The sequence below is a fragment of the Scyliorhinus canicula genome, chromosome 2 (assembly GCF_902713615.1).
Source record: "Scyliorhinus canicula chromosome 2, sScyCan1.1, whole genome shotgun sequence".
Classification (NCBI taxonomy): Eukaryota; Metazoa; Chordata; class Chondrichthyes; order Carcharhiniformes; family Scyliorhinidae; genus Scyliorhinus; species Scyliorhinus canicula.
Genome location: NC_052147.1, coordinates 110,711,175 through 110,728,544, shown reverse-complemented (window position 1 = coordinate 110,728,544; position 17,370 = coordinate 110,711,175). Strand labels below are relative to the sequence as shown.

General features: G+C 45.8%; 1 protein-coding gene across 6 annotated transcripts in view; it reads left to right on the top strand.

The window, feature by feature from the left end:
- Positions 1 to 17,370, top strand: part of actn1 (actinin, alpha 1) — a 230,981-nt gene that overhangs the window by 154,513 nt on the left and 59,098 nt on the right. For 3 of the 6 annotated variants that reach the window (XM_038784898.1, XM_038784860.1, XM_038784879.1), the window contains exon 8: positions 5,172 to 5,257. In XM_038784898.1, the coding sequence (XP_038640826.1) occupies positions 5,172 to 5,257 (86 nt within the window). Of the gene's footprint in view, positions 1 to 4,872; positions 4,959 to 5,171; positions 5,258 to 17,370 lie in introns of all 6 variants that reach the window. The other 3 variants (XM_038784870.1, XM_038784907.1, XM_038784888.1) reach the window with 1 other exon arrangement.

Below are 17,370 nucleotides of genomic sequence, written 5' to 3'. Positions count from 1 at the left end.
TGTTCCTTAGTGGAGTTGATGGTTTACGGGGAAAGGGTGGAGACATGGCCTTAAGTAGGGTGCCCTTTCCAAGGGCTAATGTCGACTCGAAGGGCAGAATGGCCCCCATCTGCACTGTAGGGATTCTATGATTCTAATATCCCCTTACATGGTTCGATGTCATACTTTGTTTTGTAATGCTCCAGTGAAGCATTGCGGGAAGTTTTGTTACATTAAAGGCACCATATAAACCTACGTTGTAGTTGCTGTTGATAGAGATTTCTGAATAGCCTAGTTTAGAACCTTCAGCAGGGGGATAGGTATCTGCGCATGTCACCCACCCAGCTCAGCAAAGAGGAATTGGGCAGCTCTCTCTCGCGCCCTCTGTCTCTCGCGCCCTCTGTCTCTCGCGCCCTCTGTCTCTCGCGCCCTCTGTCTCTCGCGCCCTCTGTCTCTCGCGCCCTCTGTCTCTCGCGCCCTCTGTCTCTCGCGCCCTCTGTCTCTCGCGCCCTCTGTCTCTCGCCGCCCTCTGTCTCTCGCGCCCTCTGTCTCTCGCGCCCTCTGTCTCTCGCGCCCTCTGTCTCTCGCGCCCTCTGTCTCTCGCGCCCTCTGTCTCTCGCGCCCTCTGTCTCTCGCGCCCTCTGTCTCTCGCGCCCTCTGTCTCTCGCGCCCTCTGTCTCTCGCGCCCTCTGTCTCTCGCGCCCTCTGTCTCTCGCGCCCTCTGTCTCTCGCGCCCTCTGTCTCTCGCGCCCTCTGTCTCTCGCGCCCTCTGTCTCTCGCGCCCTCTGTCTCTCGCGCCCTCTGTCTCTCGCGCCCTCTGTCTCTCGCGCCCTCTGTCTCTCGCGCCCTCTGTCTCTCGCGCCCTCTGTCTCTCGCGCCCTCTGTCTCTCGCGCCCTCTGTCTCTCGCGCCCTCTGTCTCTCGCGCCCTCTGTCTCTCGCGCCCTCTGTCTCTCGCGCCCTCTGTCTCTCGCGCCCTCTGTCTCTCGCGCCCTCTGTCTCTCGCGCCCTCTGTCTCTCGCGCCCTCTGTCTCTCGCGCCCTCTGTCTCTCGCGCCCTCTGTCTCTCGCGCCCTCTGTCTCTCGCGCCCTCTGTCTCTCGCGCCCTCTGTCTCTCGCGCCCTCTGTCTCTCGCGCCCTCTGTCTCTCGCGCCCTCTGTCTCTCGCGCCCTCTGTCTCTCGCGCCCTCTGTCTCTCGCGCCCTCTGTCTCTCGCGCCCTCTGTCTCCCGCGCCCTCTGTCTCCCGCGCCCTCTGTCTCCCGCGCCCTCTGTCTCCCGCGCCCTCTGTCTCCCGCGCCCTCTGTCTCCCGCGCCCTCTGTCTCCCGCGCCCTCTGTCTCCCCGCGCCCTCTGTCTCCCGCGCCCTCTGTCTCCCGCGCCCTCTGTCTCCCGCGCCCTCTGTCTCCCGCGCCCTCTGTCTCCCGCGCGCATGCCCTCTGTCTCGCACGCACCGCTCTCTGTTTTCTCTGTTATTATAAAAGGTTTCCTTGTTCCCAAATTCTGTACCTCTGAAAAGAAACCTTGGGAGCTGCAGTAGTCCAGAACATTTTTGAAATAGAAAATGGTGCTTCAAAGTTAAGAGAGCAGTGCAAAATTGAAGTCTACCTGCAGAAAAAGGTTTTCTAATTAAATCGGGAAAGTTGAGTGGAATTTGCCCAGAAGGCTGAACAAATGGATCTGGTATCAGATAAGACTGATGGGTAATTCCCTGAGAATTTTGAACAGTTCTGCCCTTTGCACAGCTGGTAGGATTTACCATTGTTAAATCCTAAATGTTGTGATAATAGCTAAATTGGATCATTAACATTTGAATAAATGTGGACTTTAATGTCATGTTGGGCAGGAAAACCGTATCACTTCACGTCGGCTCGCCTGTATTTACTGAGCTAACTCCCAGCATTTTATTAACTGCTGTATGAACTGTGCAGTGTGGAAACAATCTTATAATAATCCTGTGTTGTTCAGACCAAAGCTGTTTCACCCGCTAAAATGCATGTGGTCTTTTGTAATGCCACTTCTCAGCTCTCCTCTTTGAGCGTGCTCTTAAACTGCACCAGTCATAACAGCTTACATTTTATAAAGCACTTTTTAAAGTAAATAAACAACCCCCTGGAGTTTCACAGGAGATTATAAAACAGTATGATACCGAGCTACATGCGGAGTTATTAGGTCAGATGACCTAAAGCTTGGTCAAAGAGGTAGGTTTTTACGGGGTATTTCAAAGGAGGAAAGCTCTGGAAGGAATGTTTTCCAGAGCTTTATGGCTTGGAGAATTCAAGGTGCGGCCACTGATGGGGGGCCGATTACAATCGGGGATGCTGAGCGCAGATATCTCCGAGAGTCATGGGACTTCTGTCATAATATCCACTCATGTACATAATGAAGTGCAAACAGGCAGTGATTGACACACAGGATGACCCGTATGCACACAGCACAGTGCAGCCAATCACCAGACAGGACACTACCACTATAAAGCCAGAGGACAGTAGGTTTCCCGCTCTCTCTGGACCCAGCCTCTGAGACAGTCAGAGTCCACGAGCTGGCCAGTGCAAACACCATGCGGTAGCTAGTAAGTCTGGTCAGGCTAGTACAAGGTCTCCAGTCAGTTCAGTATAGTGTCGACGCACAGCTGAATATGTACAGCAGTTCTATAGTTGAATAAAACCGTGTTGGATCTTCTCCAGTGTTAGAGGTCTGTTTCTAGCTTCACTGCATCAAGTGCAGTCCACATCAAATCAACCTGCCTAACACATCAACTTCAGATGTAAATCCCTGACTAGAGCCCATTGAGAAATGTGAGGCTGATAGACCCAAGTTACGCTGTTGAGTGCAATTTGCATTGTGCTGTGCTGCAGAGGGCTCTGGAGCTTTCCTTCGGAGTACCTGTTTCGCTCATCATCAAAAACATTTCATGCTGAGTTTCATGGGTGGTTCAATGGCCTGGGTGCTTCTGAAATACTTTGGGTTGGAGTTTGCACCCTATCTGGTGCCATGGTCAAGCCATGTAACACTGCCTACTTGAATAATCACATGCCACACAGTGGCAGTGCCACCTGGAGGCAAATATTCCATTTCTATCACTGATGTTACCTAATGCACATCTGAACTCTCTTCACATTGGTTTGAAAGCAATTGTGTAACACCACATCTATTTCAAAGCTCCTTTTAAAACACAACTCTTAATTAAACATAAGTTGCTATTTTCTGCACAGGAATATGTTTTATTGCAGCTGATCCTGCCTATTAACCTACCTGGCATGTAAAATCATATTTTCTCATTATTATGTTAACTCTAATTAGCAGAAAGGCATTCTCCCCCTGGGGCAGCGCTTCCTTTTAACAAGAGCATCGATTGCCTCGGGCATTTGCAGAGCCTTTCATTTTGTTAACAATCAATATGATTGATGCCTTGATTTGCTCCATGCCTGCTTATGGGATTAAATTATTGGAAGCCATTGCCAGACATTGGTACTAATCAGGAAATAGAAAGTGCCTTCCAACTTTTATCCGTAATGACCTGATGCTATAAGGAAACAATGGGATGTTTACTCTCGTTTGTGATCAAGAGTCTGTTATAGGACGCTGTGAATGCTGTTCATTTTTCCTGGGCGAGGCATCATACCGCTATATCCTTCACATGGAGTAGAAATTTAAATTGTAAATTCTATGATCCTAAATCATAGAATCCCCACAGTGGAGAAGGAGGCCATTCGGCCCATCGTGTCTACACCGATCCTCTGAAAGAGCATGACGCCTAGGCCCAATCCCCCACCCTTTCCCCGTAACTCCACCTAGAGACAGTTTTTCATGACCAATCCATCTCACCTGTACATCTTTGGACTGTGGGAAGAAACTGGAGCACCCGGAGAAAACCCACGGAGACACAGGGAGAATGTGCAAACTCCACATGTCACTCGAGGTTGGAATCTAGCCCAGGTCGCTGGCGCTGTGAATCAGCAGTGCTAGATAATGTGCCACCGTCCCGCCCCTATCTTTCATGTTTTTTTGTGTTACGCTGTGCGACCCAATATAATTATTAAGTAATAAGTTCTTTTGCGTTTTGTTGACTTTTTCAATTATGGTCCTCCTCCCTCTGGTACCAGACCCCAAGAGGGAATTGGTAACCATGGACTTTCACTGGATTGGTCCATGATTATGCTTAGCAAAGTACTGGTGGTTTGCCATTGCTTTCTGCAATACGGCAAGGAAAGGAAACTCTTCCAATCGTGCCACCTGCCAGCAGACATATTGGAAGGATCTAATCAACCTCCTTGAAGGCACCATCCATGTCCATCAAGCCCTGAAGTGGGACATGAACCCGGAGCTCCTGACCAGGAGGTAGGGACACTACCATTACACCACAAGACCACCTTAGTTACTGTAATCAACAATAACTTTGGGCCTTGTCCATACTTAATTTCCTGATCACTTATTTTGGAAAAAATGAAGTTCCACTGTGCCATGATGACCTGGCCAGTTCACGGGTTGATGATCTTATTGACCATGTTGTATCCCTCTCTGTTGATAGTTTTTAATGTGCCTTGTATTTCTTTTCACTGGCCACATTGATGATACGTTAACCTATTTAAAACAAATACCATTGGTCACCAGCAGTGGTGTTTTTTTTAGCTTAACCTGCAATTGTGTTGTGTGCCTTGGGAGAATTTAAATTCTCGGACATATAAGAGCTGGATTTCACGCAGTTTGGGTCATCTCCAATTTTTGGAATGCAGAAATCACTCCAGGCTTCTTTGCACCGAGCTTCACGTGAGGGCTACTCTCATCTGTCCAGTGCAATACAACTGTTGCTAAATGTTTTCCCTCAAGATTTTCAATAGATGAATACATTATGTTGAGTTTTTAAAAAAAATAAATCCTTTCCTGTGTTTCCTGACAGACATTGTGGGTACAGCTCGTCCGGACGAAAAGGCAATCATGACTTATGTCTCTAGCTTCTACCATGCATTTTCAGGAGCCCAAAAGGTATCCGAGGAATCCATATTTCCTGCAGCAATTGCTTCTCTGGCTAACTATTTTTTTCTGTTCTCCAGCTGGTCTGTGTTTCTCCCCTCATGCTGAACTTTCCACTCTTGATATGATCTCCTGTGTTGCATGATCGGAACAGTACGGTTCTTCGCTAATTGTACCTTGGCTCACCTTTTCCTTTCCTAATCTCTTCTTGTCTTCCTTGCACAGATCTTTTAAGCACGCTTAGGCCGGATGAAAAGGCCGTAATGACCTATGTTTCATGTTACTACCATGCGTTCTCAGGTGCGCAGAAGGTGAGAAACCTACCTCACCCCTGTAGAATTCCCCTTTGATTTAGATTTTCTTCCTCTTGTTTCCATAGATCCCATATTGTCCTTCATCTTTTCTTTAGTCTGGTTTATGGTGGTCCAGCTGTTAAAATAACTTTAAAGAGGCGCAGGTTTAGAGATTAAGCACACTCATTCATTAATTGCACCAGCTCCTCCACAGTCACCCTAGTGTTAATGATATATATTTTAAAATTAATTTACGGGATGCGGGCGTCGCTGGTTTGGCCAGCATTTATTGCCCTCCTTCATTGCCCTTCAGAAGGTGATGGTGAGTTGCCTTCTTGAACCGCTGCGGTCCTTCAGGTGTAGGTACACCCCCTATGCTGTTAGGGAGGGAGTTCCAGGATGTTTTCCCAGCGACAGTGAAGGAGCGGTGATATATTTCCAAGTCAGGGTCGTGAGTGACTTGGAGGGGGGACCTCCAGGTTGTGGGGTTCCCAGGTATCTGCTTCTCTTGTCCTTCTAGATGGTAGTGGTCATGGGTTTGGAAGGTGTTGTCTAAGGAACCTTGGTGAGTTACTGCAGTGCATCTTGTAGGTGTTACACACATCTGTCACTGTTTGTCAGTCATGGAGGATTTGAATATTTGTGGAAGGAGGTGCAGCGGGCTGCTTTGTCCTGGATGGTGTGCTAATTATGTTGTTAGGATACACAGGTGAGGGCATTATTTAATTAAGTTGAATACACATAAATAAGAGACTGCTGGGGCACTGGGTTGAGTGGGAAGAGAACTATGAGACTGAACAAAGTCACTAAACACTCTCAACAATGAAAAGCTCTGTGCCTTAGTTTCAGCACCTGACATGAATCCTTTTAACACCTAGGACATGGTTCCTTTGGTATAACTCTAATCCATTCCCTCAGTATCATTTTGTGATGGACTTGGTAGGTGTGATGTTGAGCATTGTTGCCTCATCTGCCAGTTTTTCTATAGCTCCTGTAGCAACCATTTTCTTAAAATACGGCTGACAAGCTTAAGAGGCAATGAGAACTTTGGACCTGAACATCACACCAAATATTTGATCCTACCATTTATTTTCCAGTTATCCTTCCAATTTTACCCTATATTGTAGGGCTCTCTCTTCCAAGTTATTGCCAGTTCTGTGACTTAAGTGACTCTAGGTGCCTCCATTAGGCAGCCAATCTACTTGACTGTTTGCAGGAAAATCCTCTGTGATGAGAATTATAAAGTGTTGAGTCACGTGCTTCTGTTGGCATTGAATGTGGCGATTAAAAGTTAGTTAATCATCCTGAAAGACTGCACCGAGTAATTTCTGAGAGTAATATGTTGGTGCTGGACTGGTGAGTTTCAAAGAACCAGCCTTGGTCTGTACATGGGTTAGCCATCTTTTCAGCCCCCAGTCCCTCTTTCATTGTTCCTCCACAGCGGTGCCTGGAGAAGGAAGTCTAGGTTACAGACGTCCCCCTGCCTGCTATTGGTTCCATTGTTGATTATACCCAGCAGACCTTCTGAGCCTCTCCCCTCCCCTTCCACAACTGCCCCAACCTGAATGATTTCACTCCATGGGGTAAAATAATTTCTACAAGTTTCTCCTTTGGTATCTGCTCTTTTGCATTGTTCCAACTTGAGGGCATGCCCAGAGCAAACTTGTATTAAAGCTCAGTTGCCACTCGTGCTGAAGTTAATCAATGACCAGTTGTAAATTGTAGATTCTGGGTTTCCAACTTTCCCCCCATTTCTCATTGTTCTGTCTCTGACAGTTCTTTCATCCCAGTTCTCTGCAACATACCAAACCAGAATTTAACCTTGGTGGACCCATAGTAAGCCAGCAGCAAATTAGTTTCCAGCCAAAGTAACCTCCTCGTATTGAAATAGTCATTCTTAGGGCAGCACGGTGGCACAGTGGTTAGCATTGCTGCCTACAGCGCTGAGGACCCGGGTTCGAATCCCGGCCCTGGGTCACTGTCCGTGAGGAGTTTGCACATTCTCCCCGTGTCTGCGTGGGTTTCACCCCCACAACCCAAAAGATGTGCAGGGTAGGTGGATCGGCTGCGCTAAATTGCCCCTTAATTGGAAAAAATAATTGGGTACTCTAAAAAAAATTTTTAAAACAGTCATTCTTTTTTTACTATTTCTTGGCTTTGTTCTTGAGACTGGTCATCCTTAACAACCATAGACTATATCTACTTCTCTTTGTATTGTGAATATCTTTTGCTTCTCTCTCTGGCTTGGCTGGTCCTCAATGTGATGCTCAGTTAATCATTGTATACGATATACTTAATTGATTCCTAACTGCGTTAACTGAATACAGGTTTTCTTTTTTAGTACTGCCGATTGTGTTAAAATGTCTTATCCACTTTGTTCCATGTTTATTATTTTCCCAGGACAGATGCAGTTTATGAATTTTAATGTGGTAACTGGTTTCTGCACTTTAAAAAAAATACTACTCTATCTAGTAAGAGTTGCAGAGCATCACAATTTTATGGTCAAACATAGGAAACACATAACAGTGAATGAAAAACAATTCCAGCAAATGATGTCCAACTCATGACCCCACATGCCCATTTATTAAAACTGATACATGGTTTCCATTCATTTTTATCATGTCTTCTCTGCGAATTCTTTCTGCAATGAAGAGCGTAAACTGGAAAAATTATATTAAAACCATTTATGGCGACTATAGTTTCATGAATACAGCTATACTTTTATAGATTTGTATTCAATTACTCAGCGCTGAATTGTTTTCATTTGCTCCCTCATAGTTTAGATCTCTGTTCTTTTAAGTTATTCTATTCTACGATATGCGCCACTTCCCTTGTGAGGAAGGTGGACCGTTGACTCGGTTTCTAACCAACCCAGCAAGAGACTGCTGAGAAGCAGGTTCGACATTCTTTATTGTTCCATCACCTGTGTGGGTGGAGCAACCTAAATGTGTCTGTTTGCTGAGCTGTGAGCGTTCTTATTTGGCAAACAATTGGTAAGTAAGTGACCCATCTGTTTGCTTTTGCCGGGGGAAGATTTATTCTAGCCTGTGACTGTGTGTCTGGACAGCATGTGTGATCCAGATGTGAGGCCGTTGACTAAGCGTTATTCTCTCTTGGGTCCCTTCGGTGAGCCTGATGTGGCCAAGGTCAGTTATTGTGCACGGATGAGATTACCCTGTTGTGCAGCATCTGCCTGTACCATAGTGGTCAAGCGGCAAGCTGGACCATTTGCTTGTATTTGCTGAATTTGTGCAAATGTAAACACTTATTTTCTGCTCCTCTCTGAACCCTCTTCTCATTGCTCATTTTCCACTTAGATGTTAGTGTTGCGGGCCTGAGGAAAATGTCTCTTGAGCAACTTCCTTCTTCTCTCGCTCTGTCCTTAATGCCGTGCAGGTACAGGCCTTGGTTTGGCTCGAGGTTTTTCTTTTGCACTTGTGCGTTCAATTAATGCTGAATTGTGTGGTTTGTGTGTAAACACTCATCCTTTAGATATTGCATGAATTTTTCCACTGGTCTTGTATCTCTTCTATTTTTAATACATACAGGTCTATCACTATTTTTTTTGTATTTCTAAATGAGCCCCTGCCTTGCAACTAGCCCAACAGCCTTTCCAAAGGTGTAATTTCCTCTTGAATTTCAGACGAGTCATTTTATTTAACATTTGAATGAGCTTTCAATCAAGCCCTCCCTCAGCCTAATCGGATTAACTGTTCATCTTCTTTACCTGTGTAACATGACTGTCACCTTTGCTTACATAAATCTTTCCATTCCTGAGTATTTCTTTGTACGTGATGCACTTTGAGAGGTTGCCTTCTTTCTAAGGTGGACCGAATGGCTCAATCCAGCCCGGTAGCATTTCCAAAACACACAGATATCCATTTCCGTTCCTGACCGAGGGCACTGGGTGGCTCAGGATGCATTACCCACTGTGTAAGTACTGAACGCCACACACATCTTGAGAATGTTGCCTCCCAGTGATAAATATTGAAGTGTCCGAACACCAATGCGTGGTAATCTGGCATGGCTACACAATATATTTGTTCAGCTTTGAGAGAAAATTGATTAGTCAGTAAATATTGGATTCGGCCGGCCAAAAATAAACAATGCCTTTCATCTACCCTCCTACTGTAAATGGCCCTAAACTGGAAATGTGTTTGCTGGATGGCTTTCTGCACAAACGCACATTGCCAAATGACATGTTGTCATCGAGATTTTCTAACCTGTTTGATGTGTGGTTGGTAAACATTCGGCAGGAAATATCCACACTCCGTATACAATGAGCCACTGCACAGCAAATCTCTTATTTTCTTTTTGTTCTTTGGTTTCAAAGCGGGTAGTAGTTTATAATGTTCATGGAAGATAGTTAAGTTTGCAACTTGCCTTCAATTTCAAGTCCACTGGTCAAGAACATCTCTGTGCACTGAGTGTTGTAGGATGGGTTCTTTAGATGTTGAGATCGAGACTTGGATACTTAAATATGAATCATTTATTGTTAGTCTTTACAGATCCCAGGTTACTGTCATGCATGGTGTTGCTTCCATGCAGGTAGATTGCTTCCTGAATGTTCTCCCTTAGTCTATTACCATTTGACTCTATATGCCATACCATGGTCAGTGCCATTCATTCTCCAGTTCCACGTTAACCATTGTTCTGCTGAGCATCTTTACAGTGGTATGCACACAGTATCATCATGAGTTGTTAAGACCCATTTTCCTAATTATTGCCTGGTTTTGTTTTAATTTTAATGTTATTGGTTCAAAAACCTACTACTTTAATATATTTTCCCGAACTTGCAGTCCATGTTGGAAATTATAGAGATCAACTCGTGTTATTTAAAACCATCACTTCACTTTTTTTAAAAAACAACAGTGCACAAGCTGCTCTTAAAACCTTCCTCTTCAAATAAGAGTGTAAACTCATTGGGCTGAAATTTCATCCTTGTGGCGGGTAGCAGGAGTCCGGAAAATCCCCGGCTCGGCCCACCCACCTCAGAAGGAAGTGCCTGAAAGGACGGCTTTTTCATTAGGAGGGGTGGATTGGGAGCTGGAGCCAAATAACTGACCAGGGCGACGGTTCAGAGGCAGCCACATGGACTGTTGGGTGTGGAGGCAGGCGGTTTAAAAAGCCCACCTTGGTTTTATAGGATTTTGCCCCAGTTGGTAATAAAACAGAAATGCCCTCTCCACCCCCCCCCCCCCCCCCCCCCCACCCCCCCAATACCTCCCATGCCCTATCCATGCCACCTCAAGCCAATGTCATCCATACAACTTCTGCCAATTTACAGAACAGGTCATAGAGCCAAAGCTGTCAATCAAGCAATGTTTTCCTTGGGGCCCTGGTGTTTCAGTATTCTAATGGATGTCTGAGCTCTCAGCCAAGAATAAATAATGAGACTTGGCTGAGAGCCCGGAAGTTCATTGCCTGTTGAAACCTTTTGAGTTCCAGAGAAACCATTGCTTGATTGGCAGCTCTGGATCTCTGATCTCTGTTGCCAATTCCACAATGTTTATTTACCCAAGTTAATGAGGCTTCATGTGCTTGCATCTTCTGCTATTGATTCTTTTAGGGTCTGGATGGTTGACATTTTTATTGGCCTGTTGAAGAATGTGGAAAGTTATCAATGAATGACTTTTGAAAGAACCTTTCTTCATACATCCTACTATCATTGTCGGGTGTATTGGTCCTTCAGAGATTATAGTGGATGAATGGGCATGGAAAGTGCCATAACTTGGCATGGAGACATGAAGGGATGATACAGGTTGTTTGGAGGGCATACCTTGGCATGGGGGCATCAAAGGCCAAACAGGGGCACACATTGGCATGGGGTAACATAGGGGCTGGGTGGGAGGTGGGTGTGGGGTATGAGGAGGAACCTTTGAATGTGCCTTTCAGAAGGTTCCCTCATGCAGGTTATAGTTCATGAGGTGCCTTGAACCAAAACTCTTTGAAAAGCTAGTCCGACTCCATGAAAATTACAGGTGACTAGGATATGCTTATCCCGACAATGGAACCAGCCAGGTCAGGGGTACAGGGTGGCGGGCTCAACCTGAGCCAGCTCACACACTTAAAGGAATCTACTGAAAATCAGAAACCCTGGGAATGGGGTGGTGAATTCAAAATTATGAACCCACCCACGATTTTGAAAAGGCTCCCAAGCCACCCTGACTTGGTGAAAATCAAGTGCATCGTCTTCAAGACTGGCATCAGCTTATTGGTCAGGTCTTTATAATGACACTCAATTTCAGCATTAGGTGCTGGTGCCCTCTAGTTGAACTTTGAAACAAGTACAGGAATTTCATTTCGTTTGCAATCCGTTCGAATTGGATGTGGCAGATCGGGGTAAATGTTTCTTGTTAGTCTGTCAGTTCTGAACTCTGCTATAGTTTTCCTACATATCATTTGAACAAGCAATAAAAATAAATTGTTGCACTTAACACGTTTTGTGTTTTTTTTTCTGCTTCCGTAGAATTAGCATTCAGTTTCTAAAATAGTTTTTTTTCTCTTCTTTGAGTCTCCTGTGCCACACACTAGAGGCTTTTGCCTCTGATCGACTCACTTATAGAATTGGCATTAAATGTACTCCTTGTACGGCAGCCATTGGTCAACCAGCACATTTATCCTTGTGACGTACTGCCTTCCTCCGTTAATCGGAAAGCAAAAAGATTCATTACTCAATCGGATGATGCTTGACTCTTAGCTAAACAGCCCTTTCGCCCCCAATTTTCAATATTTTTATGGCTGGTTTTAAAAGTTCAAAGAACTGATCTATAAAATAAACATTTTTTTAATGTCCCAATGATTCCTTTTCTCCAGGGTTGCACACAGCAGTGTCCTGGTGATTGGACTTCAATTCCTTGAGACTCCAGGCCAATCCTGAAGAGTTGGCAAACCCTACTCACTCTGGAAGATTCACTTAAAAGGAAGCCTCTCCTTCCTGTGGGGAAGAGCTTGGTTCACACTGAGCACGGCACCACCATCCCAGAGCCAAGATTGGGAACTCCATTTGCAGGGTGCAGTGCATTCTGAAGCAGTGTCGTGCCACTTGTCTTCTTCCAGGTGCAATGCCTCTCATCCCTTCCCCCAGGTTTTTGTTGGCATACATTTGTTCCTATGCCACTGTTTCCGCTGCCTACCTTTTTCTTATTTAGTAGAGATTACAATGGCAGGCTAAACTGCCATCATGCTGTTGGGGTTAAGACTTCCAACTGCTGATGCAATGTGTGGACTTCAATCCAATTGATGGAGCTCATAGGTACCAGTCTCACTGTAAAAGTGCCCCAGTGACAGAAACTGTAGGTCACGCATTGGACTCTTCAATCACCTGCAAACTCATTTTTTTTTTGTTCAGAAGCAAGTCACCCTCAACTCTGAGGGACTCTGTAGGAAGAAGAATAATGTTTACTATTTCAAACCCAACCTACCAATCCAAACTGCTGAGAGTTGAACCTGACCAGCCTCTACAATTCAGGAACCCTACACATATATATTTTTCCCACCTGATTTGGCAAATTACTGATGGTCTATTTGAAAAGCAGGTGGTGGCACAGTGGTTAGCACTGCTGCCTTACAGCGCCAAACCCGGGTTCAATTCTGGCCTTGGGTGACTGTGAGGAGTTTGCACGTTCTCCCCATGTCTAAGAACATAGGAATTAGGAGAGGAAGTAGGCAATTCAGCCCTTCATATCTGCTCCACCATTCAATCAGATCATGCTGATCTCTTCCTGGTTTCAAATGGACCTCCCTACCTGTTCCCCATATCCCTTTAACCCAATTGTTTTAAAAATCAGAAATATGTCTATCTCCTTTCTGAAACCATTTAATGATTCAGACTCCATCGCAATATGGGCTGCGAGTTCCACAAATTCACCGCTCTCAGAGAGAGAAGTAGTTCCTCTTCATTCCAGTTCTAAATCTACCACCTCTCAGCCGATATCTGTGACCTCTCGTTCGAGATAGCCCGACAAGGGAAACATTTGTTCTACATTTATAGTATTTAATATACCATGATCAGATCCCCTCTCATTCTTCTAAACTCCAGTGCGTATGAGCCCAAACTGTTCAATCTCTCCTCGTACATTAATCCTTTACCTGGAATAAATCTGGTGATTCTCCTCTGAACAAAAATGTGCAGGTTAGGTGGGGTTACGGGTTACAGAGATAGGGCAGGGAGTGACCTACGTGGGATGCTCTTTCAGAGGATCGGTGCAGACTGAATGGACTGAATGGCCTCCTGCACAGTAGGGATTCTACGGTTTTTACGAAAAGCCAAGAGGAGTTGAATTGATGAGAGTGGGAAAAATTGGATGAAAGGATCCTTTTCACTGGTGGAAAAAAAACACAGTCACGTTGTTAAACACATCTTTTGGTGAGATTCAAAAGGGATGAGTGATTTTGGCATCTCCTTTCTTTTCCTCCCCCTTTACCATCCTTCACAAGTCCATAGAAAAGAGCAGAATTTCGCAGGAAGCTTTCTGACACAATTGGCGTTTGACCCTGGCTGAGAGCCGGGAAAAATTCCAGCCCTCTCCATCGAGATGAAAGTCTCCATTTAGCTGGACATGGAATGGGTTGGAACATATATAAACTCCGTTGCTCAGTGACGGTCGGGTACGTGGTTCAGAAGCAAATGTTTGTCAGTTTGAAAGTGATGTTCTCACTCGATGGTGCAAGGCACCTGTTGTGGGAGTTGGAAACATTTTGCAGGAACTGATCTCCTGGGGCTAGGGGAGGGGGGGGGGGGGGGGGGGTGGTAAGTTAGAGCTTTTTAGGGAAGAGCAGAGCCAGATTTTCTGTGTACCTGGCTAACTTGCCCAATTCCACAACCCAGAACTGCCACAGTTTGGTAATTCACTATTGAAGGTTATACGGATGTGTGACATGGAAATGCTGCCATTTTGGGTTTGGTGGTTAAGGCATTTTGTTGGCTCAGCAAAACAGAAATGCTCTTGTTGACCTGCTGGCCTGGGTCTGTATTGGCACATTTGGCGCTGTCATTAGAAATGGGGAAATGTGCCCCTGACTTGGCACAGACCAGGGATTGAATCGGAGAAGCCCATTAGAGATTGGCTCCAATACTGAGCAATGTGGAGGAGATGAACAATGATGTGTTGCCGCTTCACTCCCATGTCTACATTGGAGGAGGTGCTCTACAGGGGCGGAATAGTGATTATGATACCAGCTGAGCGGTAGTCTAATGCAGTTGAAAATGGTGCTACAAATACATTCTGCAGTTAATATTAGCGTAACCCGGACTCTGCTGCAGATTGCTATTTGGTTGCTGAGCAACCAAATAGAAGGTGAAAAGTTATAGCGTGACTGGAGGTTGAGGGAAGAAAATTGTTGCGCGGTGCGAGTTGAGAGGTTAAACCTTGTCACACAATTGTGGCTTTTCAGTTCAGGCCAGTGCCAGAGCTCAAAGTGTTTCTTAAATTGGTTCCAGGACCTAGTTATCACCAGGTATCTTGGCACATTCTTGTTGCTGCAGATCAAAATCAATATTTCTTCTTGTAGACTGGCTGCAGCTGTGAGCTCTCTGATGGCTGAGCAATAAAAGCTGTGCAGTGACCATTTCAAACAAAGAGTACAGCTCTGTCAATGGCAGTCAGGGGTGCTGAGGAAAGTGGGAGGGAGGGTCTTTATTCACCATCAATGGCCATCTCCAAGTCCTGCTGCCTTACACTCGGCGTTATTTGATGATTGAGTTGGATTTGATTGGGTGAAGGCTTCAATTCAGCGAAGGTCAGAGTACACGTCACAGTTTTATGAACAGGATATTTTCCCAATTTACTATTTGGTTGGGGAAGGTGAGAGCAGAATGCTGTGGTGCAATGAGATCTGTGTTTCTTTTTTTTATGAAGCACAAAAAGTTAGCATGCATTTGCAGCAAATGATTAGGAAGACAGATGGAATGTTGGCCTTTATTGCAAGGGAGATGAAGTATGAAAATAGTACAGCTGTACAGGGCAGTGGTGAGACCACACCGAGAGTGCAGTGTGCAGCTTTGGACACCTACTCGAGGGCGCACACATTTGCATTGAAAGCAGTTCCAAGAAGGTGAACCAGGCTGATTCCTGGGAATAAGGGGTTGTCTTGTGAGGAAAGATTGAGTAGGTTGGACGTGTACTCAGTCGAGTTTAGAAGAATGAGAGGCGATCCTATTGAAGCGTATCGAATTCTGAGAGGTCTCAACAGGGTGAATGTTCAGCTGTTTACCCTTATGGGAGAATCTCAAACCAGGGAGCGCCATTTCAAAGTGAGAGTTCCATCCCATTTAAGGTTGAGAAGAGGAGAACGTTGTTCTTCTCAGAGGGTTTTGGAATTCACTTCCCGGAGAGCTGTGGATGTTGGGTCATTGAATATATTCTGTGTTGAGCAGATTTTTGATTGACAAGGGATTTGAGGGTTACAAAGGGGCAAGACCACGACCTTATTGAATGGTGGAGTCCGCCTGAAGGACTTACACCTATTTCTTACGATTTTATCTCAAAATACATCATGGACGGGATTCTCCAGTCCACCAGCCAAGTTTCCCTGCGCGTCGTGCCCCTGTCGGCAGCAAAATTCTCCGTTCCCGCAGCCGGCCAATTGGGTTTCCCACTGTGGCCACTCCATGCCGTTGGGAAACCCGCAGGGGTAGGTGTGCTGCCGGCAAACCAGAGGATCCCGCTGACGGAGAATTGCGCAGCATATCTCTAAATATACGGTGAGATTTATAATTAATAAGGAAAGCTGATTTTTAAAGGTTCGATCAGGTAGAAGAAGGATTAATTGAACGCTAGTAAACCACTTCTCGATGTGTAGCTACAAGTCCATTTCTCGCAAAATTGATAACTAAACGTTGTTCGTAACTGGAGTTCGTTAGTTCTGCCCCTGTAGTAGGAAAAAAGAAAAATCCCTCATGAAATAATTTAAAAAACATTTTTAGACGTTGTTCAAAGTGGTCAAAGGAAATATCCGTCAAATAATTCTAAAATGGTAGTTCGCATGAGAAAGTGAAAATGAAAGGAGTAACAATCTGTTTTGAAGCTCTGTTCTCTCAACTGCTGGATTTGAAGTTTTATTGAACCCAGTCGTAGTGGATGAAAGTTTTTTGTGATCCCCTCAAGGTCCAATCAGGACTGCAACAAACGCGTGGCTAAAATCCGCCGCGGGTTTCTCCATCGGCCCCACTGTCGGGAGTCTCCATTTTGCCGGCTGGTCAATGGAGTTTCCCATTGTGGGGCAGCCCGACGCCATCGGGAAACCCCCAGGCTGTCGGCAAAGCGGACAATCCCGATGGCGGAGAATTCTTCCCCCCCCCCCCCCCCCCCCCTTTCAGTTTGACACCAAATTTAGTTCTTTGCAGAAATGGGTTACTCTGTTCCTGATGACAGGCAATTGATATCAATGTATGGACTGGCAAGCTGCAGAACACCACTAGGCTCCACTTTGAAGCACGGTTGAAGGAGTTTTAACTGTTTGCGTTTAAGCACCAGCAGCTGTGAAACCACATACCATTAGCCAGAGGACTGTGGCCTGTGCTGGAACCTCCTGTTCTAGCCTGAGTTTGGCAGGTGTAGTAGTGCGGGTGATTTTTGCTGGGGGTGGGACGGCTGACCGCACAAAATCTTACACTGTTGAGTTCATGAAATATGTATCCGCGAGGAGCTCGCCGATTCTCATGGTGAGGCCAAGCAGGAAGTCGCCATCCCCACCATTACCTCATGAGGTCGAAGGTCCTGTCACCATGTTTAAAGGCCACCCGCACAGCTTGCGTCATCCCTTCCACCACCCAGTCTCGAGAAAAAGCCTGGCCTTTACAGATACTCCCCACCCACACACACACACACAAAGAGGACAATGCAGAGCTAACTCATTGAGGATGTCTATCTCAGTGGTTCCCAACCAGTGTGCTGCGGCATAAGACCCCCCACCCCCCCCACTCCAAGTGTGCTGAGAGAGAAAAAGATTCGCAATTCATGTAATTAAACTAAAACTACCCTTTAATTTCAGCTCTGTGGTTGGCATCTCCAAAACCTGGCGTATCTTGGGCTTCCAGAGCGCGGCTGGCTGGGAAAGAGTCGCACACGCGCGGTTTAGATTTTTTATGTTGGTCAGGCCCAAGCGCATGACCAAAGGTCCCCAGGCGC